The sequence below is a fragment of the Saccharomycodes ludwigii genome, chromosome I (genome assembly GCF_020623625.1).
Source record: "Saccharomycodes ludwigii strain NBRC 1722 chromosome I, whole genome shotgun sequence".
Classification (NCBI taxonomy): Eukaryota; Fungi; Ascomycota; class Saccharomycetes; order Saccharomycodales; family Saccharomycodaceae; genus Saccharomycodes; species Saccharomycodes ludwigii.
In genome coordinates this window covers 1,941,492-1,968,869 of record NC_060200.1, presented here as the reverse complement: position 1 = coordinate 1,968,869, position 27,378 = coordinate 1,941,492, and the positions used below count along the sequence as shown (strand labels likewise).

Genomic DNA, 27,378 nt, shown 5'->3' with positions numbered 1-27,378 from the left:
GGTCTAAACCATGAGTAACTGAATTGAAAATCACAAAACAATGCAAAGCAAATGATTAGTAACCATATTAGCAATATTCTAACATTTGATTGGCTTAAACCGGGTGCTATTAACAAATGTGTTGTTACACTACAATTGTAACTGATAAAAAAAAAACCATGCGTAGTTTCAAGAACGAAAATTAGTAATAGGCTTGATTAATAAAAGCAAGACACCATCACTAGCTGTTTTTTTTTTTTTGACCTTTAGTTATACCATGTTTGATCTTGTTATAACAAAGAAGGAACTCCATAAAAGTTATTGCTAAGAATTACATGTTTAAGAGCATAAAGGGCACGTTTTTTATTGAATAATAGCAACATGTGTCGTAAAAAGTGATGTTATGTCTTTTCCTATTTTTTTTTCTTATTGCTCCGTTCGTTTATTATTATTATTATTATTATTATGATTATTATTATTATTATATGAGCTTGTAGGATGAATGAGTGGGTGTGAATATTATTTTTATATATTTATGTGCTCGAATTCAATTTATCAATAAAAAAAAAAAAAAAACAACCCACTTCTTTTGACACCTTGCACACGTTGAATAGAATTGAAAACATAGTAAGGCTTAAATTAAAACTTTTAACAATATAAATATACGAGCATATTGTTTTTTTTTTTTTTACACCTTTTTCTTTGAATATATATATATATATATGTTATTACGCATACAAGTAGTAAAAGAAAAAAAAAGAGAAGTAAATAAATATTATTATATCTACTGATTTTCTATTATCACTCACAGTACTATTACCAATTCTCATAATAATGGTATTTATGACTCTTATTAAATTCTCTCCCGTAAACTAATGCACTCTATGTCTTTTCCATCCCATTCTGTTCCAACTAAGTACTAGATAAAAAAAAGAAAAAAAAAAAAAGATATTATTAAAATAATGCAAGCTGCCCCTTTTCATATATATGTACCACGCTTACAAAGTTACCTTTTTCTTCTTGTAATCATCCAAATGCACCAACAATGCTCTATAAAGATCTGATATTTCTAATAGGATCGTGTAATCATCAATACCATTTAGGTATTCCATGGTTATTATATCCTGTTTATCAAATAATTGTGTTTTAAAAGTCTGGCTCAATTTTGAATAAAGCTCAATGTTTTGTCTATATATCTTAGTTCTTAACAATTTAATTATATCCGATAGGCCATTGTTATACATAGATAATACGTGGACATATTGGTTATTTTCTGATTCGGTTATTTCTAATATTTCTTTCAACTGTTTATTCTGTTGAGTAAGGGTGAATAAAGAATCACTATTGAGAGTATCCGTGGTGGACTTTACAATAGTTGGTTTTTTTCCACAATTTTTTATAAATAGATCAAAATTATTTATATCGCGTTGAAAAGTTTTATTGTTAACATTACTTGTTCCTTCTTTATCCTGTTCTCTCATCAAAGTATATGATAAAAGATCTATTCCTTTCAAAACATTATTTCTTCTTTTTTCATTGTCACTCAACACAGATTTTAAGTTATTCATTAATTCATATAATTGTGTTAAATCCTCAGTCTGTGGATTCATGTATAAAATTTGTTGATTTGTAGCAGCGGCATTCGTATTAGCAGTAACATTGTTAGAATTGTCTGCTGCGTTATTAGACATTTTTTTGTTCTCTCTCTTTCCTATAGTATGTTTTTCCGAACCAAAATTTAAAATTGATTTATAGCCTTATTTATCTTTTAGTTATTTTTAAAAAGGAGGGGGAAGAAAAAAAAAAAAAAAAAAAAAAAAAGTTAAAATAATAATAATTCAATTTGTTGTGTATATTTAAAGTAAATGTTTCAAACTTTATGTTGCTCTTAGGATTTAAAATGTAGACATATTAATATTTTTATCACGAATACCAAAATCAATACTCCGGGTAACCATTGCATTGGTCATCTACGTGGATATCTTCATTAACGCCGGGTAAGTAGTTTTCTTGGAAGTTAATATTTACGGAGATCAAAAATTGGTGAACAAAACTATAAAATGGCTAGAAACACGAATTAAAATTAACATAAATTTAAAATGGTAAAAAAAAAAAAAAAATATATATATATATATATATATTTGTATATGGTAATAATCGGCTGAAATGATAAATTGAACTACTGCGCTTTTTTTCTGTAATGGACAAGTGCCTTATACCCATAATCTAGTAGTTTTTTTTTTTTTACGCGTGTCAGCGGCTAAATTTCCTGATAGAGCAATTAACTGAAATAAAAATATATCTAACAAAAGAAAATAATACTAGAGCCAAAAAAAAAAAAAAAAAAAAAAAATGATATGTAGAAAAAAGAGATTGACTGAACTATATAAAGTCACTACAAACGTTAAATATGTTTATATACATATATATACTCTTTTTTCTTCTTTGAGAGGATAGGGTTTTTTTTATAATCTTTTTATATTAGTTTTTCTTCAATTCTACAAATTATTTTTGGCCAAAAACAATACATAAAAAAAAAAAAAAAAAAAACAAATGACAAACAGACCATTAACCACTTTATGGTTATTATCAACATTAGGCGGAGTTAACATCAACAGTAATAAGACTAGTGGTACTTCTTCTGCCAATAACAATACTCTAAATTTAATCAATTCCTTGCCTCGTAATGTTCAAAAAAAGGATATTTTACAGATCTCTATACCTGAAACATGCGAGTCTATTTTAAAGCAAGAATTAGATGATAGTTCATTAAAGTACATATCCAATTTAATGTTTGGCCTAACCATTTGCTATAATAAAAAAAATGTTTTCCTATTAAACGATTTACTTAATTTGAGAGCTCAGTTGAAAAAAGCTATTATGATGGAACCAACCACAAGAATCAATAAACAGATGAATTCGAATAATTCATCAAGTACTATAAATATGGCACTTTTTGACGGTGAATTTGAATATAAAAATATTTTTGAATATCAGAAAGCTCAATCACTAATTTTAACCAAAAATAAAAATGGTAATAGTAACCATTTTTTACAAGATGATTTATTTTTCGATATCCAAGAAGTGGGCAACACCTCAAACAAGTTTATCCAACAATTACTTAATAAAAACGATCCAGCACATCCGATGAATGTAAAAGAGAATGATAAAAACTCTAATATACAAATTAGACAATACGATCTAGGCTTAGAATTGGGTGCTGGCAGTGATAATTTTGGGAAATTAACGGAGTATTCTTATAATAGCGTGGATTTACCCACCAACACAAATAACAGTTATGAAGAAACGGATGATTTGGTTGGGTTGGAAAATGATATAGACTTTGATTTGGATATTCTAAGTCAAAAAAGCGATGGCAGTAACTATATTGATTTAATTGATGTTGGAAGTCGTGGAACCAGTATCTTGTCTCGTAAGAGAAGCTTTAGTGATGTCAGTATAAGCCTAAACTATAATGCTACTGACATTAAAGAAGAGTCGCCTTTTGAAGGTAATGGTATAGAGCAAAATGCAAAAGTTGGAGGGCCAAATTCTGATGGAGTGGACCAAGAAGTTAGTTTATCTGATGAACTATCAGTGAATGATAATTCAAACTCAGGTAATAAAAGTGAAATGGAAGCAGAAGAAAATGTTGACGCTAAACAAAACAGTACCGGTACTGCTACTACTACTGCTGCTGCTACTACTACTACTACTAACATTAATAGTATCAAAGGTTGTAATTATAAAAAAATCAAGTTGGATGTAATTGTAAGTTTAAAAAATGATGATTTAAGATTTAATAATTCTAATTATATCGATAGAATGAGCAAAAATATTCATCGTAAAAGGAACAAAAAATTAGCCACTTTTAATAACATTCAAGAACTATTGGATGGTGATAGTTCTTCCAATTTTATTATAAATAAAAATATAATGGATGTGTTATTTTCAATAGGAAACGATGGTAAACTACCAAAAATTATGGGTAATAAGGACAATGCTTTAGATGTTAAAAGGTATAATGAGGGAAATGATCATATATTACCTTCTAGTCCAAGATCCATGGTATCTGAAGAAGAATATGGTAGAAGATTAAGTATCTATGATGAAGATAATAACAACGATGTGCTAAGGAATTCCATATCTGGCAATAATAATAACGGTGGTATTAAGGAGTTGGAAGAAATTGATGAATTATCTTCATTTGATGGGTATTTCTCAAGTAATTTACAACCACATGTCAACAAGAATAGTGGTAATGATGTGTTAGATATTGATTTACAAATTAGATCCAGCTCTATCAGCAAACCAAATAGTGCTATGCACAACAAAAACGCTGATTATTATGAAAACAGTAGTGATTTGTTTAGTGAAATACAACAAAAAAAGCAACCTAGCATAAGTTTTGTAAACAGAGAGAGTATGAAATTATACGATTTGGTTAAAGCTAGTATTGATGTTTCTAGTACTAGAATGAATATTACAACCATGGATAAAGTTGTTGATTTGTTAATAACTTCGGATAATGGTAATGCTAGTACCAAAAAGCAAAAAACTATTGATAAGAATACAGGAGGGAAGAAAGAAAGTAAAGCATTGATAAGTAATACTTTTTATTCTTTATTGCAGTTGGCCTCCAGAGATTTGGTTACATTGGAAACAAAGGGTAGTAACAATGAAAATGGGCTTGCTGATAGTTTATCCAAGGTAGACGATATTGTAATTACAATTAAATGAAAGAAGGAGGGGGTTGGGTGGGGGTAGACTTTTACTATTATATTTAATTTTATTATTATTATTATTATTATTACTACAAAAATGCTTGACAAACAAAAGAATTAATACATATAATAATATTAATTGTGAGATTATTTTCTTTTAATAGGAAAGATTGTGCAATACTTATAATATATTTTTATAAGTTTTTATTATTATAGACGATAGGGGGCGTACTACGAATGATACTAAAAGAAAGTTAACCCTTTAATATTTATTTATAATATATGACAAGTAAAGTACGTATTATAAAACGTGGTGAGAATGTTTTATTTTTTTCTTTTTCTTTTTCTTTTTCTTTTTCTTTTTTTTAGATCGTGATTTGATCATCTTGCTAAATTTAGAAATATAATTCTCTGTGTGTACCACGATGGTTTCTACAACAATATTCTTGTTTGGTTTTTATTAATTAATATTTTTATTTCTGCTCAGATACACTTGCAGTATAGCAATGGCTGTTTACATTTAAATAATTTCAGCGCTTCTTTTAATATGTTTATGTATTTTTCTTCAAACAAATTTGGTACAAGCACATTTAAAATAAAGTTTTATAATATTAAAGTAAAGCATAAGCTTTTATTTGTTGCGTTTCCAAACAAAAAGGAGGAAATCAAGAAACATATATATATATATATATATATAATATAGGGAACTGGTAAATCTGCAATCTTAACAGCACCACTACTCGTAATAATAAAATAGAAACTTTCCCAATTTTAATTTCACTAATAAAATTACTATTACGCTACAATACTAAATCAAACTGACTCAGCTCAAAAGTTAATTAGCGAGGAAAGAAAGAAAGAAAGAAAGAAAGAAAGAAAAAAAAAAAACCTAAATAAAACAATTCCCTTCAAAAACTAAATACGCTATAAATCTCATAGCTCATATATATATATATATATCATTTATCAGTTTTTGCTAGTTTGTCTTTATATTTCGCTTTTTTTTTTTTTTTCCTTTCTCTTTCATTTTAGTTTCAACAATCTTCAAACTTTTTTTAATTAAAAAATAGAAGAAACGACAACTGCCGACTGAAAAGAAGAAGGAAAAAAAAAATATACTATTTTATTTTATTATTGGCACGTGATCAAAAACAGATACGACTTATGACTTTATTAAATAACGATATTTTGAAAACAATTAAAGATAACTGTTTCCAGATAAGTTGCACTACACCTATAGTTTATATACAAAATAGCATTGAAATATACTGTGGTAAGCAGCAAAACCATGGTGCAAGTGGTTCAGAAAATGTATATATTAAAATTGAAAATATGAAAAACAACAACAGCATCGCTGATAGTGGGGCTATCCTAAAAAAATACAATAGCAGCCTCATGGATGCTGAATTATTAGCCAAATTAAATAAAGAAATATTTACCACCTTCAATACTAATATTTATGATAATGGCGACACTAATGATAAAAAAATTAGAATTCTTTTAGAAACTACTGATGTTCAACAATGTTATAAAATACTGATTTATAAAAACATACTTCCCGCAGATATAATAGACGGCACCTGTAATATTAATTATAATATCATCAATAATGATACCGGCAAAAAAGATGTTGAAATACCCCCCATTATTATACAGCATGATTTAACTAGTATGGTGTCTACTGTTGGTGATAAGAAAACCAATCACAAAAGTGGCAATATTTCTTCTCCCTCCCCTATCGCTAATACCAATTCAGAAAACATACAAAGAAGGTTTAGCGGCAATTCATTAACAAATGAAGGTGATGATTATTTTGCTGTATGCAGCGATAATGAGAACCCAAAATACAACTTTGATGTTTCCCATCATATAAAAACAAACGAATACAATGATAATGATACAGATAATACAACTAGCATAGATACACATATCAAATGGAACATTCAAGATGAAGGGAGAAAAGACATGAGAAAAAGAAATAAATCTAATAGCATAACTGGTGATTCTACAACTTCTGTCAATGATTCTAATGCAAATACGAAAAAGTTATTGGTTTCTAAAAACCCAGTATTTAGTTTGAAATGTCATGAAAAGTATAAGACCTTACCTGGCAGTCCAATGCCAAGGGTTATAATTAATAATGATGGGGAGGATGAGGGGGATGATGATGAAGATGATGATGATGAAGATGATGATGATGAAGATGATGATGATGATGATGATGAAGATGATGATGACGATGATGACGATAATGACGATGATGACGATGATGACGATGAAGCCGAAGATGAAGATGAGATAAATACACCAAATACATCCAGCTTTAATATTTCTAATAATACTGTCTTGACACCATCTACCAAGTTTATCTCACCAGGTGTTTTTATTTCTGAATTTCCTCGTCGCCATAAACCTATTTCGCAATCGTTACAACTACCCAGGGAAAAACATATTGGCGAACTAACCAATTCTACCCACACTGCAACTCTTAATCATAGTGTCGCTTCTGATAATATCACATCCCCTGTTACTAAGCGTAATTTGAAATTTCCAAGAACACCAATACCTAAAATTCACAAATGTATTGACAATAAAGTTACCACATCATCGGACATTAGCACTAATAGTTCTACTGTCCCGAATATTGATGATACCTCTGTCTTTAAAAAGATTGATTTAGATTTAAATCAAAGTGTTGTTTTGAATAGACGTAAAGTGAAACAAAATAATGTAGTGCATGCATGATTTTTTTTTTTTTTTCCCTTATATACATATATATATATATATTTTTGGTAGGTTAGCATTCATCATAATTGACAGTCGTACTTTTTTATCTACAAATTTTCATACACAATAGTATTTGCCTGAGCAACATTGGGAACACAATATTCTTTTATTAGCCGATGATTTAGTAAATCATTTTTCTGTGCTCTGCTATAACCTTCTTCGATTGTACTAACTAGCCCGCTGGCCAAATGCCTATTAGCTATTCTTTTAGAAAGAACTTTTTCTTCCTCCTCGGTTACCTCGTTTCCATGGCTATCTTTGACTACTGAGACCTTAATAACGATATGGTTATCACCACATTTCTTATCTATTGTTGGATATATATGAGCCCAGGCAGATTTATTATAAAGCAAATATAATCCTTCTAAAATAACTATTCTTGTATTTGGTTTAATACAATGCTGGTTTACTTGAGGATCTTTCTCACTATGACTAAAACCAGGATAATATATTGTAGGCAATTCACCGTGACTAGCAGCATTTTCACTATTCAATATCTTAAACAAAGTGCTAGCATCTCTACCGGTATCGGTCACGTATGGTAAGCAACTTGTTTCACAAATTAATTTAATTAGTTCCAAATAATTTGAAGAATCAAACGTGGGTGGCGATCCCCTTCTTTCGATCATATAATCTGAATTTTTAAATTTTGCTAAAACATTTCTACTTAGGTGGAACCCATCCATCGGGACTATACTAACTAATTCTTCACACCATTCATTATAAGTTAACTTTTTTTTTTTACTGAACCCCTTGTCCACCGTTAACATTATAGAATTATCATAACCACCGTAGCTCTCAATAACAGTTCTTTCCATATTTTTATCACTATAATAACTTGTTTTCCTTGGCTTATATTGTTCAATTTTGTCTAGATCATAAATTATTTTGTTTACATCTTTAGGATTAAAATCTTTCAAAGAATCGACATCTGCCCGTAAATCATCCAAACTGAAACTCTTAGGAATCACATTTTCCAAAGAAGCGTTAATTTTATTATACTCTGATTCAGTCCACCATTTCTGTTGAAAAGTTTCAACTAATTTTGACCTTAGCGATTGTGCTATCGTCGATTTGCCACTTCCTGGTGATCCGACAATAATTACAAGTAACCTATAGTTCTTGTTTTGTTGCTTTCCTCTAAGTGCATTGTCATTTTCGGTCAAGATACAATCTTGAAACTTTTGTAAAACTTTATCTACCAATAAATCGAAATGATGCATATATATATTTATTTACTTGTTTATATGTGTATGCTTTTATATATTTTAATATAATAATTATTATTTGTACCGGCACTAGTGCACAAGAAAGACAAGTTTAAAATACAACCCCTTGAAAATCGACCTAATAGCAAGCATAAAATAAATAAACGTATTTTTTGTTACGTTTTAATTATTACTCGGATGTTTATAATTACCATAATAGTTATATTTATCAAGTCACGTGCTTTTTTGTTTGTTTGTTTTTTTGTATTAGTTACCTGTACTGCTATGCTTGAAGCTTTATACTGTATCGATTTCACTCCTCGTTGTGTTTCCATATATGCCATGAGATAATTTTACTGGCATCAAGTTATATAAATTTAGACGTCACTTGTATCAAATTATGACATATAAATCAAATAGTTATATAAGTTTTAAATAGAACAAAAAAATATATATCTATAGGAACAATTAGTAAAATAAGGTAAAAAAAAAAAAGAGTAATAATAATAATAAACATAGCTATGAAAAATTTGAATGTATATAATAATAAAAATAATAACCTAAAACCAAATGAAAGAAAATAAATAAAAATAAATAAACAAAACTATTAGCTCATACGTTATATGAGCATCTTTTCTTTTTTTTTTTTTTTTTTTTTTTTAAGTTTTATTGGTCGACAGTATCTTTTTAGATTTTTTTTTTTCTTCTTGCTTTTGTAAAGTATCTAAAACGTATTCATATACTTTATCTTCTTCGTTGTAGGGACACCCCCGCTCGATTTTTTGAATTCTCCTATTAAATCTACTATTCACATTTTTATGCACCATTTTAACGTGTCTTGCATAAGAATCTTTTCTATAGAACAACTTATCACAAAAATTATATTTACAATGTAGTAATGGAAAATTCGAATCATTTAAATTTAACATTTCCTTTAACTTCAGTGGCATCTGGACCATATGTTGGATAGCACAATGTCTTCTTAACTCGCTTCTTTTTGGCAGCCCTAATATTTTCCATGGACATAATGGAAATGGGCATTTAAATGGTCTTAAGATATTATTTTCATCTAAATGATGTGCATAATCCAAAATATTGTTAAAAGTTTCAGAGCAATGAATACACTTGTAAAATCCTCTTTTTGGTCTCTTGTTTAATTCTCTCATTAGATCTTCATCATTTAAAAATTGTTCAACTAAACTTGGTTCTATGCTGCCTTCTTTATCGGTCATACCGTGATCATCATTGTTTCTGTTTGGCTTTTTTTCCCTTTTAATAGTAGCACCAGATATAATATGTTTATGATTCTCAACTTTATTATCTTCAACAGCAAGTGGATTGCTTTTTTTTGGAGAGGTCGGGATTTCTTTGGCTATAAAAATGCGATAAAACTTATCCATAACTTCATTGTTGCATATAGTTTTGTTTGAATCTGCAAATTTGGCGTTGTTATCAGCTGAACACAAGGACTCCAACTCATTGGATTTATTTTTGTGTTCAGCAGTAGCAGCATTATTATTATCCGTATAATTTATAGGATGTGGGTCGGTATATGAAACAGTAGATTTGTCACTGGGTGTGGGTAAAGAGTCGCAGGTCATTTCTGGCATTGTAGTACTCGTTGCAGTACCAAGATCCGGCACGGTTCGATCTAATAGAAGTGTATTTGCTAAAAAATTGTCCATACTTTGTCCATCGCCGTTTGTGTCACATTCAAAATGTTTCTTTTTGATCACATTGTCATTAGCGTCAATATAAAGGTTTTGTTGTTTACTAATACCACACGCTATATTTTTTGAGCCTGGACAATGATCTTTAGTGATTTCCCTGTAATGGTTGCTTTCCATACAGTTCTTTAATTCGAGGTGAGATGGCGTGTTCTCAATAACTGTTTCTTTCACAATTTTGGCTTGTGCAGCATTTTGGCCGTTCAAAAAGTTATTCTTTTTGTGTTGAACATTTCTTTCTTTCACGGTAAAAACGCCCATTTTCAAGGGGAAACATCCTTCACTCTGTTGCTCCTTGAAATATGCCGGGGAGGTTGTGTCTTCATCATGATCTAAATAAACCTTATTGCTATCTAATTGACAATTAGCTATTTCCAGAGTCATATTTTGATTTATTAGCTCTTCAGTAAGTGAATTATTGTGCTTATTGTGAACATCAGCTAAATATTGATGATAAGACCCGTTATGGTTTGCACTATCATGCACATACTTGGGTTCCTGATAACTTACATTGTGCTCTTTACTGTCTTCACTAACGGCTGGCATTAGCTGTGATTGTGACAAATTGTCCAATTTTTCGCTGTTTAGCATAGTGGCAGACATCGGTGTTAGAAATATGTCTTCAATACGAGATTTCTTTTTCTCAATTTTCTTATTTTTAGAGACAGCACCAGTTTTTTTCCTTTTTTGTTTAATTTGGTCAGGAAATAAATCCTCATTTTTGTTAGTATGTTTATTGTCTAAGTCTTGTAATTTTAAATTCTTGGTGTTTTTTTTTCTACGCTTTCCAATGACGCTAGATGACCTAGAAAAATTACCGGTCACGAAATTACTACTATTAATGTTAGCAGTTACTGTATCTGCCTGCTTATTTTTAGCTTCAGTAGTAGTAGTAGTAGTAGTAGTAGTAGTATCATCATTATCAATAAAAATATTTTTACTATTATCCCTGAATTGATATTTTTCATAATAACTTTTATTATTTGGCAATCCTATGTGATTCGAATCAATTGCATGTTTGGTTTGGTTTTGGAAAGTAGTGTATATTATCGGAGAAGAATAAAATGATGGAGAATAAATCCCTGGCATAACAGTAGTAGTTATTGTCTGGGAAGGATATTGATTTGTTTCGATCGTAGCATGTGACCCAGCACAATCTGTTGTTGAAGTAGAATGGTAAGGCAACTCTTTGACATAATGAATTTCTGCAGCTGTGTCATTATTCAATACAATATGATTGTTAATGTCACTGTTGGAGTTGTCGCAATAATTATAGTGAGTATTGTGGACTTTAGTATTGTATGCAGAGTAAATATTATTTTTATCACTGGATAAAGTGTCGATAACTTTTGTTAATGAAACGTTTGAGTCGTTAAAAGATGAGTGATCGTAGTCATCACCATTTTCCAAAATTTCTGTGTCAGAAAACATATTGTGGAGTTCATCATAATCAAGTAGAGTTTGTTTTGAATGTGTAAAAACATCAGCGTTATTATCACTAAGTCTGGTATTATCTTTACCATCTTTCTCTTTAAAAGAAATATTATCCATATTATTACTTGAACAGTCACATGTTTCGGAGTGTTCACGAAAATTAGTTAAAGTGTCCCCAGTAGTAATCGGAGAATTTATATCATTCACATTTCCAACAGCATTGATTTTCGCCAACATATAGGGAGAAAGAGTGTTATCTGGAAACTCTTGGTTCATAAAAATGGATTTTTCATGACGGTTATTGGCTGTCATCTTTGCTTTTGATCAAAAAAGTAGAGGTATTTTATCTGTATATGTATATATATTGGTTCTAGTAATAAAGATTTGTCTTGTTTGTTATTACTATTATTATCAGAGGTTACTGGATTATATGCGGTGATTTATACAACTAGAGAAAGGATTGGATAAAAAAAATGAAAACTATATAGAAGTAACGTTTAATTTTCTATGTGTTCCTTTTAAATTGAAACAAATATTTGAAATAGTTAAATTAAATTAAAATATTTAAAAAAATAAAAAAAAAAAGAAAAGAAAACTGAATCCAAAAATAAAACTAGTTATTCTAGCAAGTTTTTTTTTGGTAATAATTAAGGCCTTATTAATGTAGGGTACTCCATATTTTTATATTTTATTTAAATAGTAGAGAGTGAGAGTAAGAAATGAAATAAAAATTAAAAAAAAATGATGTATTAAATACTTAAATTGACAATAAACTCACTCAGTTTACTCGCAGAACATTATTATTTTTTTTTATTTTTATTTTGATTTGACGAATACTCTGTATGCTGTTATGGCCCAACAAAGAGAAAAATACAACAATTTAGTGATGTATTTTTTAACATGGATTTCACAAAAGTTTTATTGTGCGAAAAATTATATATTAATTAAAAATTAGGGAGAAAAATAATTTGTAACATCAGTATTAAAAAAAGAAATAATACACATATATTTATTTTATATTACAGGTGATAAATGTATTAAAATGTTTTGGTATATTGAAACATGTTGTTTTATCCACTTTTTCATTTCTGCATAATTTTGTATTTCTAATTTTCGGATTGATAAACGTGTGGTTTTTTTTTTCTTTAACAAAAGAAACCAATAAATATTCCAGTTACTTAGTGGTATTTGCTCGTTAGAAATGTTTTTAGTATACAGAGGGAAGTGAAGAGGTTAATTAATATTTATAATTATAATTTTTTTTTTTTTTATATGTATGTGTCTAAACACATATTTTTAATTATACTATTTATTATCACAATAACTTTGCACTTGTTATCATAAAAAATATTTAGTCAGCCACCATGCTTAGGTACTGTTTCCAATAAACACAACATTTAAAATAAGCGAGTTATTGAAGAAAATTATTCATGTCCACTTGACTTTTTGAGGTAGATTTTTTTTTTTTTTTTTTTCTTTTTTTTTTAATTTCTGGAAAAAAGAACTTGGGTAATAGCCAAGACTGACACCAAAAAGCGCAGCCAAAACAACTGGGACCAAATTTTAGGGTGCACATTTGATCTGGCTCTACTGCTCTAAATTCGCTTACAAAAAAAAAAAATTTACTTTATAATAAAACGATATTAGACATCTGTTTTTTCCATTAAACACGAAGTCTCTACATAAAAAGTTATACATAAATAAAAAGAGTTCAACAACATTGAATAAAAACTCTTCATTTCTACATTATTCATTGAACGGGGGAATAAGAAAAAAAAAATAATGTACAAGTGAGAACAAAAATGTATAATAAAATAATTGATTTTTCTTCAAGAAAAAGTGGGTGGGGTAACCGAGAGGAAGGGTAGACCCTTAAATAAAGTCTTTCGACGACTATATTGTAAATAAACCCCCAGTCATTTTGGATTTAAATTTTAAAAAAAAAAGTCGGTTAAAAACCTAAAACTAGTAAAAAGCTTATTGGTTTTCTGGTCTTAACTTTCTGACTTCCTTACCGACTCTCCAAATTTCCATATTTCTAATAGTGTCCAATTCAGATTCCAACTTGGCTCTGTAGTCTGGTTGAGAGTTGAATTCCAAAGATCTCTTTGTTTCAGAACCGTTCTTAACAGATTCATATAAATCAACAAAGACTGGTTTCAAGGTCTTCTTGAAGATTGGGTACCAATCCAAAGCACCTCTTCTAGCTGTGGTAGAACAAGCATCGTACATGTAGTCCATACCATACTTACCAATCAATGGGTATAAGGATTGAGTAGCTTCTTCAACAGTTTCATTGAAAGCTTCACTTGGAGAGTGACCGTTTTCTCTCAAAACATCATATTGAGCCAAGAACATACCATGGATACCACCCATCAAACAACCTCTTTCACCATACAAATCTGAGTTGACTTCCTTTTCAAAAGTGGTTTCGTAAATATAACCGGAACCGATGGCAACAGCCAAAGCTTGTGCTTTTTCGTGGGCCTTACCAGAAACATCGTTCCAAACGGCATAAGAGGAGTTAATACCACGACCTTCCTTGAATAATGATCTGACAGTTCTACCAGAACCCTTTGGAGCAACCAAGATGGTATCAATGTCCTTTGGTGGTTCAACTTTAGTCAAATCCTTGAAAACTGGTGAAAAACCATGGGAGAAATATAAAGTCTTTCCTTTAGTCAACAATGGAGCAATAGTTGGCCATGTTTCAGATTGAGCAGCATCAGATAATAAGTTCATGACGTATGTACCTTTCTTAACAGCTTCGGTAACATCAAATAAATTTTCACCTGGAACCCAACCGTCTTCAATAGCAGCCTTCCAAGAAGCACCGTTCTTTCTAACACCCAAGATAACGTTTAAACCGTTGTCTCTCAAGTTCAAACCTTGACCGTAACCTTGAGAACCATAACCAATCAAAGCTAAGGTATCATTTTTGAAGTATTCCAATAACTTTTCTCTTGGCCAGTCAGCACGTTCATAGACGGTTTCGACGGTACCACCAAAGTTAATTTGCTTAATACCTCTGGAAGCGATCAATGGCTTGATGGCGGCATTAACAACAGTAGAACGAACAGTTGGACGAGATCTAGCCATTAAAGACATAGCACGTTTAGAAGCAACAACTCTAGAGTTGCAAATCATTCTAGCAGCCAATTTGGCAGAAGTAGCTCTGTAAGACATTTTTTGTTTTGTGTATAGTGATTTTATTCGTCGAATAGACTTTTATTTGATTTTTATTAGTTTTTTTCTTATAAATGAAGAAGATTATATGATGATTTAAGGAAAAGAAAGAGAGAAAGATAGACGAAAGAACATATTATGTCAATTAACTTGTCTCAGTATTAAGAAAGAGAGAAGGAAAAAAAAAAAAATTTTTTTCTAGTTTATTTTCCTGAAGGAGTTTTTAGTCACTCTTTATATATATATATATATTTTTTCCCCCTTTTAACATCGTTGCTGGAATGGATTATGTGAAAAAAAAAAAAAAAAATTTTTTCTTCATTTGAATTGCATTGAAAAATAAAAAGTGAAAAAGTTAAAAAAAAAAAAAAAAAAAAAGCATATTTTTCATTTGTTGTTTCCCTGTGTAAACACGCACGTCTTAAATAAATTATTATTATTATTTTTTTTTTTTATTTCTATGACTACAATGTTCTGCAGTACATTCTGAGTTGAGTAAAAAATATGTTACTATTGATCACCCTTTTTGTCAATTTTATTTTATTTTTTTTTATTCCTTTTCCCAGAAAATATATCAAAACCGGGCCGGAATTATAAATTATTATTATTATTATTTATGTATTTATAAAAATGTACAGATGTTCAATGTCCAAATAACACATAACATCCACAAATGTAATTATTATTATCATCGTACACCCTGCTGGTTCGGTTCGGTTCGGTTCGGTTCGGTCCGGTTCTCAATCACCTTTTTTTTTTTTTTTTTACATACATACTATTTCCACAAAAGTAAGTCCCTTTAGAAATTCAGCTTATGTATTGGGGAAAAAATCTTCATCTAAAATTGAAAACTCGTTTAATGTTTTCAACATTTCTTCAGAACCAAATAGATTTGTATCATCTATGTTAGTACCACCAAACAAATAGTCTACATAAAAATCATCAAATGGCTGTCGCAATTGTGTGGAAGGACTTGTCACTAGATTGTTATTATTGATGATTGCAACAGAAGGATCTTGAATAACAGTATTTTGTGGATTATCATTAATCATTGTAACGTCGCCATTACAATTACTGTTATCTTGGAATATTAAACTTGAATCAAATTTATTATTGCCTAAATCATTGTGTTCTTTTAATGTAGTAGCTGGTTTACTATGTTGCTTATCCCCTCCAGGAGGATAACTCGTTTCGAACAAGTTTGCATTCTCTTTGCTGTATCTTTGGATAGTTTTCCTAAGCTGTGGTATGTCATTGGGGAAATAATTTTCGAAAATAAATGAAGTATCGCCGGTTTCTTTCTGGTATTTTATAAATAAGATCTTTAGAAAATATAGCATATGAATACCTGAAGTACACCATCTGGAAACATCAATTGGGATATTTCTATTATGCTGATCCAAATATTTTTGTAAATATATGGTTAATTGCAAAGTCAATTTTTTGATATCGTTATCACCACCACAATTACCGTCTTCCAATGGATAACTGTTTTTGGACAATATATATGAAAACAAAATTAAAAAGCTGGAAAAAAAGCTAAATGACAAGGTGTTTGTATGTGTTGGATTCCAATCCACGTCATCAAAGAAAATTTCTATAATCTTTAAAACACACACTGAATTTTTGATAACTCTGTTCAAATACTCGTTTCTTTTCAATAAGGTTTGTTTACCATGATAATTATCATTAGAAGTTTCCCATGGCGGGCCTAATACCATTTTATTCATCCATAATCGTATAACGTGGTAATGTAGCAAGAGCAACAATGCACTTTGTTTAAAATACTTAATGTTTATTATACTATCAGCACCATTTAAGTTCAATAAGTGATCTTCTAAATTTTTATACCCGGAATTATTTGGCCTTAGTATTTCTGGTAATAATAAACACCAATTGTCTAGTTTTTCATTAATCGATAAAATATGTGATTCTTTATCAAATAATTTATAAGTTTCTACACTTTTGGTTGAAGCAAATTCTCGATAAACAACGCCACATAATTGTTGTAAGCCCGAATTCATGTGGAACAATATTATACGGAATCCAAAATATGAAGTTTCCAATCTTTTATAAAAATTGCCAATATTAGAAAAATCTGCATCCTTAAATGGGATGGCATGGTATACACATAAGTCGTTTAAAAAATCATCTTGTATAATTTCAGTATATTCCACAGGTATTAGTTGTGGTTTGCCTATTAGTAAAGCTAGGAATCCATCTAGCTGGTAAAAAAATAAATACAGGAATCTGCATTTTAACCTGGTTTCCACATCGGATTTGTAATAAAAAAACTTTTGCTTGTTCAATCCTATATCGTTACAGATACTAATTGCAGTTGAGCAAATAAAGCAGGTTATTTGTGGGGTTGGTGAATTGGTCAAAAAATAGCAAAATACAGAAATGGCTTGTAATATTTGTATTGGATCCAAATCGCCAATATTCATGGTATATTTATTCGTTATTTTTTGGTAATAACTAACAGTTTGCAAAAAATAAAAAGTCTTCCATACCTTATATTCATGGTGTTTATATGGTATCGATCTTAATGAGCTGGATAATAATAGCACTGAGTATATTAAAAATAACTCACAATCGGTTAATTCATCATCATGGTTGCTCATATATTTATTTAGTATTAAATCGTCCATGTTTGTAAAATATAAAGTGCAAACATAATTTTTAATAGTTTCTGTATAAATTTTGTGCAATTGAATAATTATATATTCTGGTGGTTTTAAATGGAATATCTGTCTGTTATTAGTTTTATAAGCTTTGTGGACCAACCTGGCATTATCTTCTCTTAATTTTTTATTTAATGTCATTATATCATTTAATATTAATTGGGCTTCTTGAGAATCAACCTGTTTCCTAATCCATTCAAACCCATATTTGGTAAATATTTTAAACGAAGTTTTCATTTCAGATAAATATTTCTCAGTACCGCCGGTGCAGTATAAATAAAAGGCTACTGTATTTATACCAGAGTCAATTATTTTTTTGTTGGAACTATTGACATGAGGAGGAGCAGATGTGTTAAAAGTCCGATCCACTTTGTTGTTTCCATTTTTAAGTAACAAAGTTTCTATATTTTTTAATGACTTTTGCAAATTATCAAATTTTTGGGCAATAACTGTTAGAAATTGTTTGTTTGACACCCTTGTCAACGTTGGCGATCTTTTAACGGGACCTTTTTTATAATCACATTTTTCTGATCTCTTGATACAATTATTGCATGGATGAGAACCAGTGCACTTAACTTTTCTTTTTCTACAATTACTACAAGCAGTTGGAAACATGGTACGGTTTAAAAACTTTTGTGATCATTTGGCGGATGAGGAGAGAGATGAATGGGGGGAATGAATTAATATATATTTTTATTTTCTTTTAAAATATTGGTGATAGTATTTTGTTTACTTTTAAAAGACAATAAATATATTTCTAATATCAATGTTGCATATTGGAAAGAAAATAATAAGATTAAATGTATTACCCGGAACGACAACAAGTCTATTAATGTAACGGGTTCTCATATATATATATTTTATTTTCATATTTTTTTTTTTAAATCCGATACGTTTGTAAGGAAATATATAGCCGTAAAGTAAAAATAAGTCACATGATGTCTTGAAGATTATCGGGGTGGCGATGCTCCTTATCCCTTCTTCTTGTCTTCGTATATTATCAATTTTTTAACAAGTGTGCGCATATATATCTAAGCACGCTATATTATATTATAGTGGTATCATTAATTAATACTAATATTACCAATAATAATACAGAAATTAACGAAAGGGGAATTTAACTTTTCACTTTCAATCCATCGCTATCATTCAATATTATATATATATATATATATATACCACTCTTTTCCAAAAAAAAATTAAATATTTATCCATATCTCTTTTCTCTTTCCTCTTTTCTTTTCTACCTCTCTCTACTATTTATATATATTTATATATATATCTCTTCGAACTACAGATAAAAATAACCTTAAAAACAAAAAAAGGAAAAAGCAACAAAAATTTCCAATTAAACGAATTAAAAAAACCGTTACCAAATGTCTGTTTGCTTAGGTGTTACCAAAACAATTGCTGTTACCTCTTTGGGTATTTACACTGGTATGGTTACCAGTGGTGCCATCATTGCATTTGCCACTCCATGGGATATATTAATGTGTAAATTATCGAAAACCCTTCGCAAATTAAGTGCCATTGCTGTTAGTTTTAGTACTCTATCCACTATATTTTTTGGTTTAAGTTATTTCTATGCCCCTAAGACCGCTCAACATCCTTATTTGTTGTACGGTTTAGCTGTTGGACCAGTTTCTTGCGTTTATTCTTTGGCATTGAAAGTATTATTTAAATGTAAGAAAACCTGTGGATCTGCCCGTACTAATGTTTGTCCAGCTTCTGGTGCAGTCGGTGGTGTTTGTCCAGTAACTGCTGGAAGACAAGATGATGGTGTTTTAGAATCTTGCCCTGCTGGTTTTTCCACTAAAGATTTAGAAGAAGGTTCTGCTCCCGACGAGAAAAAGATTAAGGAAGCTGTTGATAAGCATCTTTCTATTGAAAAGCGTTTACATGAATTGGAACCTAAATTAGCCAAGTGCCATACTAGTATTGCATTGTATTTGACCTCCTTAGCTATTATCAGTGTTGCCGGCTTGGCTCAATCCGTATTTGGTGTTTATGGAGAGGGTTTGTTCATTTAGCCGAGGTGTTATATAGAAATTATTTATTTATTTATTTATTTATTTATTTATTTATTTATTTATGTATTAAACTGTAATTTTTTTTAGTTATATACTATACTCTCATTAATTTCAATTGTAATTGACAAGCTAAAAGCAAGGACAGCGTTGAACTATGTTAATTGCAGTGAGCAGTATCAAGTAATATGTTTGAAGTGCATATCAAGTAGGGGATAAACAACTAAGGGGAAAAAAAGTTATTTTTCTATGTTTTTAATTTTTAAAAGTTTTATTTTTTTTGTTACATTACTCGATTTTAAGATTTTATTTTATTCTTTTCTTTTGTTGACACGAAAATAACCAAAGAAATAAAATGTGAGGTAATTGATTATAATATGACAATTATTTTTCAAATAAGCAATGGTGGTAAAATAAGAATAATTGTTAATATTATTGCTATTTTATTTACAAACGATCAATTTATTATCTTAGATATTTCAGAGTCAAACACTCGGAGATTTGCTGATATTAAAATTTTATAATATAAGACCATTTTATATAAATATCATTAACAAACGAACAAAGGCAAAAAAATAAAAAAAAAATAAAAAAAAAAAAAAAAAAACTACAACAACAAAAAAAAAAAAAAAAAAATAAAAACTAAAATAAAAAAAAGAAAATTTTTTTTTATACAACTTTAGTTTTTCCTTCCTTTTTAAAAACAAAAAAATAACAAAAAAATAACGAAAAGAATAACAAATCTTTTTTTTTTTTTTAACTCATCGCATTTATTAACGTTCTCACTTTCACCTTCTGCTTTTTCCGTTAAATGATATATTACAACATAAAAAAGCAATGAAACAGTATTACAGAAGAATATCCAAGATCCAATCGGGCTCCTTCAGTTTGGTTTATAAAGCACTAAATGACTTAACAAAAGATGTGGTGGCTTTAAAATGTATACCGAAACCTCTTGGTGATAACGAAAACAATAAACTGAAAAAAATCATAAGGGTAGTTAGTAATGAATATAAAATATTAAACAAACTAGGTAGGTCCAACCCATTCATATGCACAATGGTTGATTTTTTTGAGACTGTTGATTGTTTTGTTTTTGTTTTGGAATATTGCGAACATGGTGATTTATATGACTACATTAAGTTTGTGCGGAATAATCCATCAACTGCCACCAAAATTGATTTTGTCAAGCTTGTTTCTCAACTGGTTAATGCTTTAGAATATTCCCACAATTTAGGGATAACACATCGGGATATAAAGCCTGAAAATATACTTTTGGATTCCAATTTGAATATTAAACTAACTGACTGGGGGTTAAGTTTGATTGGTGTAAAATCTACTGCCGCTTGCATAGGCACTGAAAAGTACTTGGCACCAGAAACATTTGCACCCAACTTAATTTTGGAAGAGGTTGAAAATTCAAGCCTAGCTGGAGAAGACAACGTGCCCAATTATGTTTCTCATAAAATTACTAACCATGGCCATACTCTCAATAATGGTAACACGAATCATCCAGGTATTGGTACCAGTTTTAAATTTGATAGCAGCGGTTATGATTGTATCAAAGCAGATTATTGGTCATTAGGTATAACTCTACTATATACTTTATTTGCATCATGCCCATTCAAATATGCCAGCTTAACCAATCCGCAAAATCCAAGCAAAAATTCAAATAATAGAAATTTCCAGAGATTCATAAGCAATCCAATGAGTTTTATTGATGAGTACTATTTTCAAAGTATACTTAGACAAGAATCCATGAATAACGTCTATTCCAGGAGAACAATTCACGCTTCTATGAATATTAAGGAACAGAATACACCTGCTTTTTGGTTGTCGTTCTTTCAAAATCATGACCATACTGAAATGGAAAAATCATACAGAATACATATTTTACATGGAATTTCTGAGAGAGTTGTTAAATATTTATTACCTTTGGATTTTACCAAAAGGTCTTTGACTAAATTTGATATGCATTTCCAATCATTTATCTTGGGGCAACAACCACAAGTTCTTATGAGAAAGAATCCGAAGAATACCATTGATGGTACTACAAACAATCATATTACCAAGAATCCTTTGTTTAATGGTCATTTCCATAATCCGTACGCTTTACGGATGACTCTACAACAACAACAACAAGAACAACAACAATTACAATTTCAGCAACAAAACCAACTGCCCTTACGGCACCAGCATGTGCAAGAGATACATCGAAGTACACAGCAGCAAGAAGCACAACATAAACACACTTTCTATAACCGGATCCCCAATAACATAACTTCGAGTACACCAGTGATGAGTTATTCTGGATATGACTTGAATTATGATGATGGAGGCACTACAACGCTGATTAATAACAACACTGATAATACTAATAGTAACTCAAGTGCACATAATGATAATAACGCCTCCACTAATTCGCCACTAGAAAATTTCCATGGCGATGGTATTAGGGCTGGAATCATAACCAGTAACGCTAGCAGTAACCGTGCTGCCAGTGTTGCAACCAGTCCTCTTTCTCATATTGGAAGCAATCAGGTAGCTCATTTACCTACACCGGGTTCAACAAGTACTACAATAATTCCTAATCATAATCTTGCTACTAATGCTACAACTATTAACAATAATAGTGCCAATACCATCAATAAAAATAACAGCAATACAATAATTTACGATGCTAGTGTAAAAACTAATACTGCTGATAATAATAATAATAATAATAATAATAATAGTGTCTTACAGAGTTTTGCGACAAATAACAACAGTAATTCAAATAATATGTTTAATGTTAGTAATTACATTGATAACAGTAATACGAATATGACAATACCCAAGATAAATACTCCTCCTGAAACCTGCAACGACAATGTTCACAGTACATTAATGATGGGTACTACCACTACTACTACTTCTAATAATAATACTAATACTAATGACGTAAACATTAACATTGATAATGACAGTGATCTAGCTTTTTATTGTAACGGAATGGCTTTAGATCCGACATTCTATGCTAATTATGCAAATACTTTGGCACAAGAACCAACGGGAGTTGCAAATGATGTAATTATTCCAAATGCTAATAACACCAACAACCATTATAATTTATTACAACAGCAACCAATTACGGATACTCATACTAATGTTAATTCCTCTAACATGAATATTTATGCACTGGAAAATAATAACAATAATGTCGACATTGCAGATAGTAATATGAATAGTGTATCTACTGGTAATAATTTTGATCCTTTTATGCATACCAATTGTTGAAAGATTTGACGACTTGGCCGTTCAATTCCAATGTATGAAGCAGAGAACAATTGATTTAGTACTGATATTAGTATTGTCATTTTGTAATCATATAATTCCCTTTGTACATATTCAAGGCTAAGAATAAAAACTGGGCGGAACATATATATTATTATTCAATTATATCATACAATTTTTTTTTTTTTTTTTTTTTTTTTCTCTTTCTATTCCATTTATTTATATATTAATTTTAAATAAGTTATTATTTAAACAAGTAAATTAAACCAAAAAAAAAAAAAAAAAAAAAAAAAAAAAAAAAGATTGAAAAATTTATATCTTTCAGAGACACAATATATATATATGCATATGTTATGTATGTACAAGCTAACAATAAAGCAATCAACATATGTAAGTGTAAAAATTTTAACATGATTTTCCTATTGATACTAAAAATCAAGCATCATGAAAATATTAACTTTCCTCTGTCTTGCAACTTTTTAGATGTATTATCAAGCATTTCTACACTATCTATGGTATGCACCAATATCTTTTCATTATTCTCATCCAATTCAAATATAAAAATACCACCAAAGATGGTATTAATTTTGTTGGCATCATTTCTTATGTGATGTTTAATATCATTAATTTTATCGACCGAAGTATTTGCTAAATGCGAGCCTAGATTAGATGAATCAGTAATGTTATCCATTCCTATATCTGTATCATTACTGTTCTCATCTACAATAGACACGACAAACCATTTGACTACTATCTTGTCACTAATTTCACTAAGATAAAAGTTATACATATGGCATTTATTCTTATAATCATCGGATAATATGGGTTCAATCTTTGATATTTGTAACTTATATTGTACATTAGCATCATGTATAATTACATTTCCTATTTTTGTGTTATTCCTACTATTATTATTATTATTTTTATTATTTTTATTAGTTTTTAATAACAAATAATTCCTTACTATTAAACTTATTGTGTTCATAGTAGCTTTATAACTGTTTTTCCCACGCAATACAGGTAAGTATGGATGGGTTGTTGGTAATACCCTTAAGATTATATTATCTGACAATTTATCGCTAGATATGGTTTTATTGAGCATTTCCGGTACACCATGTCTTTCTAGGTATAGGATCATTTCGCCCATATTGACCAGTTTACTTTGCGATTTCTTGTTGGGATTGACGTCAGCAAAAGTATTTGGATTACTATGGATACCCCTTAAAACTGAAATAACAGGTGTATTCACAAGACTCCTTAAATGTAATGAAGATAAAGATAAAGCCCTGTGCATTCCTATTTTAGCGAGTACATTTGTTTTGATGCTACAATGCAAATAATGATTTGAACAGTATGAATTGGTAATATTGATAACTTTAGGTAATTTGGAATTGAGCATATTAAGGTACCTTTTTGTTGATTTTTGATTTATACTAAGTGGGGAATTCTTTAATTTATAAGCAGATAGATAATTTATTGCAATTGAATGGAGGAACCAATTTCAGAGAAAGTGATCCATACTGGTTGTTTTGTTTAATGCTTATAGATGCTTTTTTCTTTTGAGGGGGGGGGGGGATTGAATATTTTATATTAATTTTTTAATTGAAACGGGATATATAGAAGGTAGTCCGATAATGGGTGTAATTATTAGTTATTCGGATATAGTTTATTTTGGTTTTAAAATCAAAGTTGGAATATGAAAAGATATATTGGATGTGTGGGTGTGAGTGAGAAAATACACGAGCGAAAAATAATTAATAACTAAAAATAAAACACGCTCTGTAAAAGATATGACAGCTTTCCCTCCCGCATTTTACGAAAGAATTTAATTTTCCAACAAAAGAAAAAAAAAAAAAAAAAAAGAAAAGAAAAAAAGAAAAGAAAAGAAATGAAAAGAAATGAAAGGACGACGAAAAAAATGGAAAAAAAAAACAAAAAATATCTATTACACAGTTATATCAACAAACTTTATTTTTAATTGCTAAACACAACAATTTAACCCTATCTGTATAATCTACTCCTTTTTGTTTCTTTCCCTTCCCTTCTTCTTCTTCTTAAATAAATAAATAAAAAAATAAATAAAACAACATAGACATCAAATACACCTCTTACATTCTAAATATAAGAAACAATGTCCTCTTCTCAGATATATGCTAGAACCTCCTCCTCTATTAATATATTCAAAGGATATCCAGATTTCGACGAATTGAATCTATCTGAAAAATTCAATCAAACAGATGCAAATTTTAGAATAAATTCATCTATTGTATCCCCATGTGGCAGATTTTTAGCAATAGCATCCAATTCGAATGTCCAAGTTTTCAGCGGTGAATCCTTCAACGAATTAAAATTAACTTTACAGTTAAATAATGTATACGATTTGCATTTTTCTCCAAGCGGTAATTATCTATCAACCTGGGAAAGACCGCCAGTGGACCAACCAGAATATCCAAACGTTAAAATATTTTACATAAATAACAACGATGCCAACAGTACTAACGAAATCCAATTTGAATACCAGAGCAAGTCTCAAAATGGATGGTACTTACAGTTTTCTAAGTTGGATGACTATGTTATTAAAATGAATGGTAGCAAACAGTTACGAATCGTCAAATTGACACCCGGCGTTCCGTTTAATTTTAATAAACCATGGACTTCTTTAACTACTTCTGGCCAACAACCAATTAGCACCTTTTTGATTTCACCAGCTACTGAACATCCAACAATCTGTATCTTCCAAGCTGAGAAAGGAGGCAAGCCTGCCGTTTTAAGTATTTACCCGATTGTTGAAAATAAAATCGAAACACCTATTGTTTCCAAGAATTTTTTCAAAGCCGATTCCTGCCAATTGACATGGAACAATGCCGGTACTGCTATTTTATGCTTAGCTATCACTGATTTTGATCAGTCTAACAAATCATACTACGGCGAAAACACATTGTACTTAATTACTTTCCAAGGAGTTAATGGTAAGTTGGGTGGCCAATCAATGCGTGTTTCCTTGAACGAGGAAGGCCCCATTCATGGGTTCACTTGGTCTCCAACCAATAGAGAATTTGCTGTCTGTTACGGGTTTATGCCAGCTACCACGACTTTCTTTGACTTAAGAGCCAATGTCATTCATTCTATACCTAAATTACCAAGAAATACCATTGACTATTCCCCAAGCGGTAGACATATAATTCTAGCTGGGTTTGGTAATTTACAAGGTAGTGTTGATATTTTGGATCGTTACGATAAATATAAGAAGGTATCCACCTTCAATGCTGCTAATAGTGTTGTTTGTAAATGGTCACCAGGCGGCGAATTTATTTTGACTGCAACCACTTCCCCTCGTTTGAGAGTTGACAATGGCTTAAAAATATGGCATTATACTGGCAAGTTGGTCTTCATTAGAGAATATAAAGAATTACTGAAGATTGACTGGAGAATCAGCGAAAACCCAACAGATCCTAAGGTAAATAGTTTAAAAGATTTGATAATCCACCCAAGTGCTGAAAAATATATTTTAGATCATCCAAGTTCTGTTTCCAATCCATCTGCTTTGCATGGTTCTAACGGTTCCGGATCTACAGGATCTGGTGGTGCCTATAGACCACCACATGCCAGAAGAGCTGCTGCTGCTGCTGCCAACGGTGTGAAGATCAATAATGCCAAGGTACAACGAAATGTTGTTGGTTTAGTACCAGGCGCCACTCCACTTGTCGATAATAATGCCACTAAGAAGAAAAAGAAACATCATAAGAAAAAGGATGATGGTTCTAATTCTGATGGGAACACTTCTAATAATAACAATACTATTCCAAAAGTCAATACAGATATATCTCCAGAACAAAAGAAGATTCGGTCATTATTAAAAAAATTGAGAGCTATTGAAACTTTGAAAGAAAAAAAAGCTAATGGTGATAAATTGGAGGATACACAAGTTTTAAAAATTCAAACAGAAGATAAAGTTTTAAAAGAATTAAATTTTTTGGGTTGGACTAGAGATGACATTTGAGGATTATGATATACTATCCGCTTTAATGCCACTAGTTTTATAATACTCAATATTTAATTTTTGTTTATTCCATGTCTATTGATGAAGAAATTAATAAACTTCCTTTCTTTCCTATGATTCGATATGTAAATACACGTTATCTGTTTACGTTTTTCTTTTCCACATATATATATATATATATATATAAGTAAATAAAAATGTGTTGTTATTTCTTTTCTATTCCTGCTTTCTTTTTTTTATTTATATTAAAAAGTCAATACCAATTTTTGTTATGATCTAAATAACAGTTTCGTAATTAAAAACAATAAATGTTTTTAAATCAAAAAAAAAATTTATAATCACTAATGTA

At 30.0% G+C, this 27,378-nt stretch overlaps 11 protein-coding genes across 11 annotated transcripts; 5 read left to right on the top strand and 6 right to left on the bottom strand.

Annotated features, from left to right (window-relative positions):
• Positions 1–977: 977 nt before the first annotated feature.
• Positions 978–1,670, bottom strand: FAR7 (Far7p; the record flags this gene model as incomplete). Its single annotated transcript, XM_046079838.1, has 1 exon — positions 978–1,670. The coding sequence occupies one exon, from the start codon at positions 1,668–1,670 to the stop codon at positions 978–980; it is 693 nt and encodes a 230-aa protein (XP_045937144.1).
• An 862-nt stretch (positions 1,671–2,532) lies between these two features.
• On the top strand, positions 2,533–4,719 carry REC8 (Rec8p; the record flags this gene model as incomplete). The annotated part of the gene is made up of 1 exon (XM_046079837.1): positions 2,533–4,719. One exon carries the CDS (start codon positions 2,533–2,535, stop codon positions 4,717–4,719), a length of 2,187 nt encoding a protein of 728 aa, XP_045937143.1.
• Positions 4,720–5,867: 1,148 nt separating this feature from the next.
• On the top strand, positions 5,868–7,448 carry SCDLUD_000833 (uncharacterized protein; the record flags this gene model as incomplete). Its single annotated transcript, XM_046076803.1, has 1 exon — positions 5,868–7,448. One exon carries the CDS (start codon positions 5,868–5,870, stop codon positions 7,446–7,448), a length of 1,581 nt encoding a protein of 526 aa, XP_045937142.1.
• An 89-nt stretch (positions 7,449–7,537) lies between these two features.
• Positions 7,538–8,713, bottom strand: YFH7 (Yfh7p; the record flags this gene model as incomplete). Its single annotated transcript, XM_046079836.1, has 1 exon — positions 7,538–8,713. One exon carries the CDS (start codon positions 8,711–8,713, stop codon positions 7,538–7,540), a length of 1,176 nt encoding a protein of 391 aa, XP_045937141.1.
• A 644-nt stretch (positions 8,714–9,357) lies between these two features.
• RME1 (Rme1p) lies at positions 9,358–12,171 on the bottom strand (the record flags this gene model as incomplete). Its single annotated transcript, XM_046079835.1, has 1 exon — positions 9,358–12,171. One exon carries the CDS (start codon positions 12,169–12,171, stop codon positions 9,358–9,360), a length of 2,814 nt encoding a protein of 937 aa, XP_045937140.1.
• Positions 12,172–13,836: 1,665 nt separating this feature from the next.
• Positions 13,837–15,045, bottom strand: ILV5 (ketol-acid reductoisomerase; the record flags this gene model as incomplete). Its single annotated transcript, XM_046079834.1, has 1 exon — positions 13,837–15,045. One exon carries the CDS (start codon positions 15,043–15,045, stop codon positions 13,837–13,839), a length of 1,209 nt encoding a protein of 402 aa, XP_045937139.1.
• An 812-nt stretch (positions 15,046–15,857) lies between these two features.
• SCDLUD_000829 (uncharacterized protein) lies at positions 15,858–18,344 on the bottom strand (the record flags this gene model as incomplete). Its single annotated transcript, XM_046079833.1, has 1 exon — positions 15,858–18,344. One exon carries the CDS (start codon positions 18,342–18,344, stop codon positions 15,858–15,860), a length of 2,487 nt encoding a protein of 828 aa, XP_045937138.1.
• Positions 18,345–19,105: 761 nt separating this feature from the next.
• SCDLUD_000828 (uncharacterized protein) lies at positions 19,106–19,759 on the top strand (the record flags this gene model as incomplete). Its single annotated transcript, XM_046079832.1, has 1 exon — positions 19,106–19,759. One exon carries the CDS (start codon positions 19,106–19,108, stop codon positions 19,757–19,759), a length of 654 nt encoding a protein of 217 aa, XP_045937137.1.
• Positions 19,760–20,593: 834 nt separating this feature from the next.
• FMP48 (protein kinase FMP48) lies at positions 20,594–23,032 on the top strand (the record flags this gene model as incomplete). Its single annotated transcript, XM_046079831.1, has 1 exon — positions 20,594–23,032. The coding sequence occupies one exon, from the start codon at positions 20,594–20,596 to the stop codon at positions 23,030–23,032; it is 2,439 nt and encodes an 812-aa protein (XP_045937136.1).
• Positions 23,033–23,471: 439 nt separating this feature from the next.
• On the bottom strand, positions 23,472–24,323 carry MCO32 (Mco32p; the record flags this gene model as incomplete). Its single annotated transcript, XM_046079830.1, has 1 exon — positions 23,472–24,323. The coding sequence occupies one exon, from the start codon at positions 24,321–24,323 to the stop codon at positions 23,472–23,474; it is 852 nt and encodes a 283-aa protein (XP_045937135.1).
• Positions 24,324–25,160: 837 nt separating this feature from the next.
• SCDLUD_000825 (translation initiation factor 2A) lies at positions 25,161–27,029 on the top strand (the record flags this gene model as incomplete). The annotated part of the gene is made up of 1 exon (XM_046079829.1): positions 25,161–27,029. One exon carries the CDS (start codon positions 25,161–25,163, stop codon positions 27,027–27,029), a length of 1,869 nt encoding a protein of 622 aa, XP_045937134.1.
• Positions 27,030–27,378: the final 349 nt, after the last annotated feature.